General features: G+C 38.8%; 1 protein-coding gene across 2 annotated transcripts; it reads right to left on the minus strand.

Annotated features, from left to right (window-relative positions):
• Positions 1-2,174: 2,174 nt before the first annotated feature.
• Positions 2,175-10,376, minus strand: LOC139298182 (voltage-dependent calcium channel gamma-5 subunit). 2 transcript variants are annotated; one of them, XM_070921090.1, is made up of 6 exons: positions 10,181-10,376; positions 9,026-9,067; positions 6,452-6,538; positions 4,023-4,163; positions 3,649-3,794; positions 2,175-2,438 (listed from the first exon to the last, which is right to left on the minus strand). In XM_070921090.1, exons 1-6 carry the CDS (start codon positions 10,374-10,376, stop codon positions 2,175-2,177), a joined length of 876 nt encoding a protein of 291 aa, XP_070777191.1. The 2 variants fall into 2 exon arrangements, with proteins under 2 accessions (XP_070777191.1, XP_070777201.1); XM_070921100.1 differs by lacking the exon at positions 9,026-9,067.
• Between the last annotated feature and the right edge of the window lie 482 nt (positions 10,377-10,858).

Genomic DNA, 10,858 nt, shown 5'->3' on the forward strand with positions numbered 1-10,858 from the left:
ATACAAAAATGAATATATACACAGTGACGATTTCCTATTTACAGCATTTAAAACGAACAAAATGTAACTGTAAAATACCAAAACAGTGCTTGAGAGAGTGAACTTAGCTTAGCTTGGCACAGTTTGTGTTTATTAGTTTGAAGTATGTTTGTTTTGTTTACATGTACTGCAGGTGGAATACTGCAGTATGTGGAGTGCACACCATGCAACATTAAATATTGACAAAAATTCTAATTTTTGTAATATATCAAACTAACATAAAAATATTGCACAAGACAAAATGTTTCTCTGTAATATGTTTACTCACACTTAATGCTTCATGAAATGTATATATTCAATACTTAACCTTAAGTCACTTAACCTGGATACAATTTCTTCCTTGGCACACAAAGGACTGCAGTATGTCAAACATCTAAGAATATTCTGTCATTATAAGGGGTAAATTAGAAAAATATGCATCCATAATTTGGGTTAATATATTTTACTATATTCAAACAAATCTCATTTAGCAGTGTTTCCTTCAGCACATCTTACATTCACAATGGCTCCATACTAAAACAGTCTTGCCACCTGACCTCATTCACATTCTCTATCAAAACCGTGGCCACACAAACTCCATCTAGTCCCCTTTGGCCTTCTCTTCTCCTTTAAATGTATAACAAATGTTTTATAACTCTGATAAACACAATCAAACAGTGGTGTCCCTGCACTACTCCACTACACTACTTAAGTTTGGTTAAATACACATTTTGTCTTTAATTGCTTGACTAACAAAGAAGACCACTGTATACAGGAATCATAGGTTCTCTGAGAATATAAAAGGTTTATTTACATCTGTATAGTTTAAAACACTGATGTATAGCAGTCCTGTATTGTTTTTAATAATGGGTTATGAGAACAAATAAAGATTTTTTTTTGTTTTATAACGAGGATTTTTTACAAGAATATACAGCAATACACTCAAAGTTTATACAACAATTAATATATTCATATTTAGGCCTTTAAAAAGAATGTATCCCATATGTTTGGACTAGCAGCCTGTAATACAAACGTTTCCTTTGGTGTCAATACTAAAACTGCTGAAAGGGACCAATGAAAACAAGCTTCCAAATGAAGCTGGAAGGCTTCGTGAAAAAAGTGAAGCCTTTCAGCCTTCAGTTACCGCTTAAAGAGTTTAAGGAAACACCTGTGGCTTCATAACAGTTACTGGCTCCTGTGCAAAGGACCTAAATGGGGAACATACTTCTGGCTGTTAACTGAAAGTCAGTGTGATCTGCAAATTATTTATAAATCTCATTGATACAGAAATACTCAGAGGGAAGTTAATATGGAAGGTCAAATACCATCTGCCTGCTTGTAACCCTAGTCTAACAGTTTGTTTCTAAAATGGTATGTCAATTGTGAAAAAGCTCAAGCAGAGTTCTAGCATGTGACTTCACATAAACAGTTGTGATGTGTGCATGAGAACACCTACAGTATAATACAACAGAAAGCCAGCACCTTGCAACTGAGGAGTAACAACAGAGGATCTGAGTGAAACTTGTGCTGACACAGCTGGTGCACATGTACAATTTGTAGAAGAAAGGAGCTTTAACAATTTTATTGTAACCTCATTAACCTTTATAAATCTCAAGTCTGTACAAGTTGAGCAATGATCTTATGATCAAATGAAGAAAATGTGTCGTGAAGATTTATTATTCTAAGCCAGTTTCCTCTACACAGAGGTGATTTCACTGATTAGCTTCAGGCTGAAAGCACATGCTGTAGTGTTCTCTGAATCCATTACACATAGTTGCCTATTCAGTTCTAACCCCTACTCTAAACTCTCCATGTCTGCAGATGTGCAGCGTGTAATCCTGTCAAAAAGCTATCGGGATTGTGGGAGTACTACAGGCAAATAGTGGACCTGCTCACAGCAGGTTGAAGCTACTCAAGTTACTCCTTTCAGATGACTTTGCCCTGAGTCTTCAAAGTGAGCTGGCTAACCCTCAACTTATTTAAAGGTGTAAATAAAAGAATCTGTTGTAGTGACGGTAGAGAGAATCAGGGTCATAGTCGGGACACTTGAAGACTGGGTTGATTCAAGCTGGATAATTTCAAACTATTGGACAATTTTATGTCAAAATCCAGGCATATCAAAATGACCCCTATGGTGTTGACACAACAACTCAGCCTCAGCAAGGTGAGGAGGACATTTGTTCATACTCTGGACACTTGAGGAGAGCAGGGTAGTTGGAGGAGTTCATCTGGAGGGAGGCCTCAGAGGAGATGGAGGAGGCACTGCGACCACGTCCGGCCCAGGCGTCTGGGTGGAGGAACTGGCCGGAGTAATCTGAGCAGTTGCTGAGGCGAGGCCGGTAGAAGCCCTGATGGGGCCGGTACATTTCCTCTGCTGTGTAGCGCTTCATGAACAGGTACACTGACATGACACCTGCCGTCTGGGAAAAGAGGGGGTGAGGGGTGGAGGCAAAGAGACACAAAGTTTACTCTTGTTTGGTAATATCCTTATACAGTACTACTGTTTCCTGAATACTTCAATTTAACTTTTTCTACTGGATTATGCAGCATTTTGAGGATGTTCTGTTTTAAATGAGTAAATGAAAACAAGGCCTAACATTTGAATGGTCACCAATAATAGCCAGTGTCACTTGTTATCAATGGAAAGATAATAAAATACATTATTTTCAAAAAATTCAGGTCACTGTAAAGTAAACACATAACAGCATTTTCTACCATTCAAATAAATTATTTCATGAAATGCAGATTACTGTCAAATGGCAGATTTTATTTGATGATTATTGATTTGCAAAAATCAACCCCCTAAAGTGAATAAATGAATCATGGCTTAGTTGAATGAGTTTACGCAAGCATGTATGTGTGTGTGTGTGCGTGTGTGTGTGCTGTATCTGAGTGGATTGTTTTCTTTAAATGAGATCGTTACCAACAAAAATTCACACAAGAGTTTCAAAGAAAATGAAATTCACAGAAAAATGCACATTAAACATTTTCTGTCAGTGTGACGTCAGATTACTGTGAATGACTAACCGCATAAAAAGCAATGTACAAACCATCAATGATTAGAAGAATCAATTATCCACAAAAGAAACACAATAAACACACGAATCATAGCTTATTAACCATAAATTATCATGTTTTGTGAGGACTTTTCTCACAACACAATACATTACAGTTCATATCTGAAGGAAGGGATTTGGCTAAATGAAGATGCTAAAAGATGCACCTACGGTTCGATGCATTTATTTTCTGTCCTTTTTGTGAACAATAACAGATTACATCTCTCACACAAAGAAGAGTGACTTGAGGATGAAAGAGACTGGTGTCTTTAGCTACTAATTTATACTACATGAGAACATAGGTTGAATGCCTAAAATGTACTTTCAATCATCATCATCATAAATTGACAGATGAGGATTAAGCAAATTCTTCTAGCCTGGGACCCTAAATTGAGAAGATCTGTCTCATGTTGATACACATCCAGGTGTCAAGCAGAAACAGACCCATGACCCATGTTTTGGTTAGTTAAGAAAGGTTTAGAAGACTAGTGAGTTTAGTTTGATGCATGCATGTGAAATGCGGCTATGCAAGATACAAGGTTACATTATCCATCCCTTGTAGTAGTGAAGTTACCTCAGTGAGCAGGAAGGAGATGGCAGCAAAGGCAAATGACCAGCCATACTTGTAGCTGAAGTAGGCCTCATTCGTTTTGGTTCTGTTCAACATTTCATCATTAATGTTGGAGATGTACAACACCAGACCAACAACCAGAGAGAGACCTGAGGGACAGACGGATGAAACTTGAATGACTATGGATAGAAAAGGAGATCCAACAACCGTATGTTTCACTGTGCTGTGAGGGACACAGTGCAGAAGAACTCAAGAACTAGCATGACAACTATTTATATATAACAACTTTAACCATCTCAAATGTGCACATCACATTTGTAAGTGTTTGTTGATTTATTAATTTGGGCATGTCGCGAGTAAAAGGCAAAACCAAGTACCTGACAGGATGAAGAAGATTCCAGAAACAAAGGCCAGGATGGTGCGATGGGGTCGGATGTGGCCGATGTTACTGAGTACAAAACCAATGAACATGAAGAAGAGACTGACCAGAGGGAACGGTGTGGCAGAGCGGATCATCTCTGGAAGAAGACAAGAAAAACAGATTAGTTTGTTTGGGGCTGAATTAGAAACCTGGACTTTCACTGAATTTGATTTGAGGTGTGTTGATTATGAAGTGGTTGTTACTACTTCCTCCTAATGCAAACTTTATTCCTTGTTTTTTTGTGCATTTTCTTCAGTGACTTTCTGAAACTTCTAATGGAAGTTCTTCCACTTAGAGTAGCAGCATGAGGTTTTCCACTAAGGTTAGTCTTACATGTCGAATCGGAATTTCGTGGGTTTAGGACATTGGTTGCTAATTTACATTAAGATGGAGCTGGACCTCCGTACTGTGAGCAAATGGTACAGTTCCTCCCAGAAGTAAAGCGAGTCTATGATACTTCTTTCCAGAGCCCTGTTGAGTTCTCCATTACACAAAGTATTACCCTTCCAGCTAAGTGGCCCAGATGTCTAAGGCCATAACCTTAATGGACCTGGTAATTTAATTAGGTGGGTGAAGTTTGGATTGTGTGGTAAACTTACCTATTACACACTCTACATATCCAACATCACATACATTATTGTTAGAAAAAAACAAAAATAAATTCTGAATAAAAATGATGGCAAAAGATCCCATGGCTGATGCAGCCACGACAAAAATAAGTTAAACTATAGATGCTGCTCTAATGACAAAGTTGCACGATAAGACAGAGGAACTCTGCCAGCTATCATATATCAATACATCAAAGCCATGTGACTTGATGTGATTGGACAGGTCCTGTATTAACTTTTCATGCTGTGTGCATTTGAGTTAGTATTTCTGCATCCCTGTTATAGCTAAAGCATAAAGTATGTTAACTTCATTTTACCAGCGTGTCTGGAAGTATAATTCAATTAATGGCACAACCATCGGGAACCAACTTAATTTAAACTTTCATCTCGTTTTTATAAAGAAGCCAATTAACTCTTATTATCATTGTCTAGGTAAATCCATACTGCCTATATTTTCTTCACTTCAGGGAGTCTTCTTATTTCTTTCTCACATGTACATTTCTTCACTCACTGCACTTCTTTCACATTCAAATTTCTGTCACTTCTTCTGCCTTCTTCACCCACCTGCATATCGTCACATCAATTCTCCTGTCTCTCTTCTTCCTTCTGTTTCTCTCCTTGTCCTCTAATGTAGTACTTAAAAGCATAATCACCCCTTTGATACTTTTAAGTTATTAGTTATTATTAAATGTGTGTTATTCATTACATCTCAGAAGTCATATGAAGTGTATTTTACCTTTTTTGTGCTCACAGAATAAACAGATTGTGTCATGACAACCTTCAGGGAGGGATGTGAGGCATGTAAATGTAACTAGATGATCAACTAGTTTACATTTTTGTACTGCAGCTTGAAGACACAAGGGACATGAGATCTGGAGTGTCTTGACAGCATGTTCACTCTGCAGGGAGTCTCTACAAAATGAAAATGGCACCCTTACATTCTTCATGCACACCTAGCTCTTATCTTGGGTGGACTGGCCATGGGGATTGGACTAGGAATAGCATGTGCTACCTCAGTGACACATGGTGTTACCAGACACTTTTTTCACCTGCCAGCAATGAGGTTCACTGGGAGGGTGTGATGGAGGTCCAGGCCATCTCCCCAGTGTCACCCACCACTGTGCAGGCACCCAACCAAACAGTAGAAGTCAATGACAAGACCCCTCACCTGGCTTCCCACCTGTGAACATGGCCAATTTTGTTCATTTCACTACATGGTAGACTGCAACTTAATTCCCAGGGCTGTAGTGGAGGGTAAATGCACAAAGGCTGTTCACCCACCTCTCAAATTTTGAAATACCATTTACACAGCCCCCCAGAGCGTTTATGCTACCTCACACCTATTGTGAACATATAGCGCACTAAAACTGGGTTCCCTCTCCTGGTTTCCTCTGTAAATTCTAAGATTGTTCATTTTGTTCCTCATATTGGCATAAAGTCCTGTTAACCACCCACTAGTGCGACGCAGGAGTCAAACAAAAGACAGCAAAGTAAATAGCTAGTTATGAGTACCTAAATTGAGCTAAAGTTTTTGTCATTTCGTTGTGTTGTTTAAACTGTCCAATTGAACAGCTTGTTCCTGCTTTACTGTCGTTTGATTGTAGAAGTTATCTTGAGTAGCTGAGGTAAGGAAGGTTTTACACAACAGTTTTACTACTATTACAACACTGTTTGCCCCCGACCTCTATTCATACTGAAACTAAACACTGAGGGCGTGAACAGTCTCACCAAACTGAAATATTGTTCATATAGTAGTGAAATGTTAACAGTTACTTACTCAGGACACTAACAGTGGACTCAGAGGTCATCTGGACGTTGGTGGGCATCACATACTCGATGGTAAAGCATCGGCCTTTCTCCTCACCTGGAAGAAAGGACGGAAAGAAATATATTCAACAACAGTTCACATAAATCTTGAGTGGAAACAGGGTTCAGCACTCTACACAACCAAGTATACTGCCAATTATCCCACTGTGACAACGAAAAGTCAAACACAGAAGCATGTACAGTATGCTAGCAGAACAAGGTTAGGGTTAGGGTCTTGTAGCCTTTGCTGGCATGAGTAAACTCTGTGTGATAGCTGTGATACAATTTCTCTTAAAAACAACCTCAGGAAGATGCAAGTGTACTTGGAATCAACAGCTTGTTTGATACGATGCACAATTTATGCTGTCAGTATTTGTACGAGGAACACCCAGCATTAGATTTTAGCACCTTTCCCTTTATCACTTTGACACATACAGTACAAAGTCTGGCAACCAAAACACACTCTTGCAGCTGATGTCTTGTCAACACTTCATTAACCGCACACACTATAAGGTGTTGGATTAGGTGATATCTTGTGGTTCAACATATGTGAGGGTTTGGTTCAGGTCAGGCCTAAAATATAAGTATATAAATGACACATTAAATGCTACTATTCAGCATTATAATGATACACTAATTACAGTGCATACTTATTTGATTCATTAAGCACTTGTTTGCTGGTTTATCAAGTGTTTTAATGTGTTTGTGTGTGAAGGTTACCTACTGCTTGGTGAAATGATGTATCAATATTTATAGTCTGTGCATGAGCTATGTCATTTGACAGAAGGGCTAATAAAGCAGCAGACCATGTCCTCATTTGCATTTTAGATTACAACCAGCCCATTCAGCTTTTGTGCATCTGTATATGTACAAGAGAGATATTGCTTCAAGGTCAAGTGGAGTTAGTGTTTAAAAGTTTGGTCAGAGGTGGCGCTTCTGCCTAAACTAATTGCATCAGGTCGGGTACTCCTCCAAATTTCAGTCCCATGCAGGAATCTTAGGCAAAATCTACCACATATAATATAAGGACGTAGGATCTCATGCTTGTGTCCTCTGTACTCAAGAAAGAATTCAAGGTTTCCCACAGTGTTTTATAGTGGAGGCTGTCCACCTTGCTTGAAAAGACCCCAAGAGCAATAAGGGAGTGTGTAATAGAGATGTAAAGGGTGAGCAGGCAATCACAACTCATGAGACTGTCAATTATCTCTCCCTGACTCTTGCTTTTTATTTCCCTTTTGCTTTTGGTAAACAGTCAGCATTTAATGCTACTAAATGGAAAACATCCGCACATTTACAATCAGCCATTATAAAGTATAGGGGATGGTTCAGGGTTATTCAAACAAGGTGTGGAAGGCTTCCTTATTAACAGTCACATTTGTAGAGCTTTGTGTTGTAGCATGTGTGTAAAGCTAGTGTTTTTTTAATTATTATTTACCTCTACAGAATAGCAACTGTAATTCTCAGCCCATTCAAATGTAACTGCAACAGAGGGAATTAATGACTATTAGAGAAAATGTTGACTATGCTTTCAAATAGCAGACGGCTCATTATCAGTCTTGAAGGAGTCCAGTAGCACTGCTATTGCAGACAATGAAAAATAAGTGGAATAGGTGAAAATACATAAAAACAAATATTCAAGTGTGATTTTAATAATACTGTCTAGCATAGCTGCAAAGCTAGACTTACAGTGCAATTGTAGGAAGAGGAAATTCTGCTTATGAAACAAGACAAACAAGGAATACTTTCATTTCCAATAATGGTAGATACTGCTAAAAATAAAAACCCAGCTGAATTCACATTTACTCAATGCATAAACATGCATACAACAACATAAAACTAGACCTACTGCAATACATAAGCAGTCCAGTGCCCTATATTGAACCTGATTTACAACACTCATAATGACAGACTGTAAGTGCTGGCTGTACGGGTAGAGATCCTCTACATGAACTCATGCTGGAATGAAATGCTATCAGCCAAACACCCGATGAACTCAAACCAACATCAATAACAGCCAAAACACCACGCAACCTCATTCATGCTCTCTGGCGTAACAACATACTGTGATAGTGAGCAGTAATTGTTTCTGGGTCAAACCAGAACAGTTAAGTGGACAATAAGGTCACTCAATTGCCCCTAAAACACACACTGGACCATTAGTCCATTTACACTGTAGCAACAGCCTGCCATGTGGTAGGAAGACATCTGTTACCTAATCGCAACAATTGCCTACATATGTGCCATTACTGAATGATTAACAGAGCAGGTCAGATGGGGCACAGGCGATAATGGAACAATTAAACTATAAAAGGAATAATACTATAGTATAGAATAACTAAATGGTATATTTGCAAAACAAAAGCTTTTTCCATTTCTTTAACAAAAGGTCAAAACAGAAATATAATTGAGAGTAATAAATGACAGAAGACATAGTTTTTAGTTTGAACACCCACAGTACACATCCAACAAGAGTAACACAGCATATTGATACAGTTAGCGAGTGCCATTACCAGAGGGAGCAAAGGGTAAGAGCAAAAGTCGATACCTGGTTTACTTTGGGACAACACTTGTCTGGAGAGTTGTGTCTCTAAGAAAAGAATAAAATCTAACAGTTAGTGTTTCTTTTCCAATCAACCTCCAAACCTCCAAGCATGCCTTTGAGATGTTGGAGCTGGGGAGGAACAATGTTTAAGAAGGCCAAAAGGTGCTTAAGCATGCACTGTGGACATACATGCGCTTTTCTAACTGTATGTCATACTTGTTTTTCATGTTGAGTGCTATAGTGGAAAAGCAATGCAGGTCAAAAAGAAGGAGAAAGAAAAAGGAACTGAGGGTTTTCAGCATCAATCCAAGGTGCCTCTGGTGCCACAGAATAGAAGTCAGCCACTGGGCTCAAGTCATGAGGAAAGACATCTAGCAAAGCCAATCTTTTCAACTGGAATAAAAACACTTGATACTTTCAAGGATGCAACCCAGAATTAGAGTGTGGAAATTAAATAAAACATACTGGTCCTATTGCCGCACAAAGGTTAAGGCAAAATTAAAACATTCATGCTCAAGTATCTAAACACTAAGCCAAGACTAGTCTTCCATACTCTACCAAAGAGGAGGAAAAAAAGAGGAAAGAAACACAGGTGACTGTCCATGTGCAATACACATTATACTGAAAACTGGACATTGAGGCCCAGATTCACCAAAGCTTTGTGTGTGGAAAGTGTATAGTGTATATGTATTTCCATATCTTCTTTATAAAGATCAAGGTGGTGTTAGCCAGAAGTTTGCTTATTTGTCTGTGCCAGACATTTCTCAGAGAATAACTGCTATGTGTACAGGAATCTTGGTGAATCTGGACCTTCATTTTTTCCTTCTCTGGGAATCTCTGTTTGGAACTAAATGGTCTGGCTGATTGCGGAGCTTACTTCAATATAAATAACTAAACAGAAGTCTTATACATCTAAAATGTTACTTCAAGCTTTGGCATTTTTACTAACACCTTAATTATAATCAGTATTTACCACTGATTATAATCAAATGAGTCACTACCCAATTGGTCATAATATATCTCTATATCTCTGAGCAGAACACTGCCTGGATGAAAAGGAAGTCCTGACTGAGCTGAGATACGTTGGGTTTACCTTGCCTTGAGGAGTGAGGGATAAAAATACTTCATCTATATGTTTCAGACTTCATATTATCTCACCAGCCAAGAAGCAAACCCTCCAGAGGCCAGAGTGGAGGGACATGCGAATCTCGGTACTCTGGTTGAGGGGAAGGATGACGCCCTCCTCCAGGTAGAGCCAGTAGTCGGTGCTTACAGCGATCCCCAACAGGCCCAGGGCGCAAACAGCGAACACGCTGCTCAGCAAAGTCAGCGCCTTCCTGCCACATAGGCTCATACCACAGCCTCAACAGCAGGGGGGGCGCCGCCGGCAGAAAGGAGAGCTGGGAGAGGGAAAGAGAGGAAAAAATCTTCACCCGAGTTCACCAAAGGAGGTGCGTTTTTTCTTTCTTTTCAAGGACACCACTTGTACATGCTGTCCCCTAAAAGATAGGCAAAATGACAGAAATTAACTCTACTAAGTCACACTTTTCTTAAAAAAACAGTGAAACATCATCATGTAATAGCTGAAAAACAGAATCACTTACCGGTACATATAAAACAAATCAACTTAATTTCTGTTGTCTTGCCAGTTAAACATTTCTGGATAGTTCCTGTCACAATGCTATGTAAATCTAAATCTAAGTAAATCTATTCAAACCAGAAGATGATATTTTTGTTATTTAAATATCGAAATAATTAATGCAGGACTACGAGATTAATAGCTTTGGTGAGGTAGTCTGTGGGTTTATTGTTTCATTTTAATTCAAGTATAATGGA

The sequence above is a fragment of the Enoplosus armatus genome, chromosome 2, assembly GCF_043641665.1.
Source record: "Enoplosus armatus isolate fEnoArm2 chromosome 2, fEnoArm2.hap1, whole genome shotgun sequence".
In the NCBI taxonomy this organism is placed as follows: domain Eukaryota; kingdom Metazoa; phylum Chordata; class Actinopteri; order Centrarchiformes; family Enoplosidae; genus Enoplosus; species Enoplosus armatus.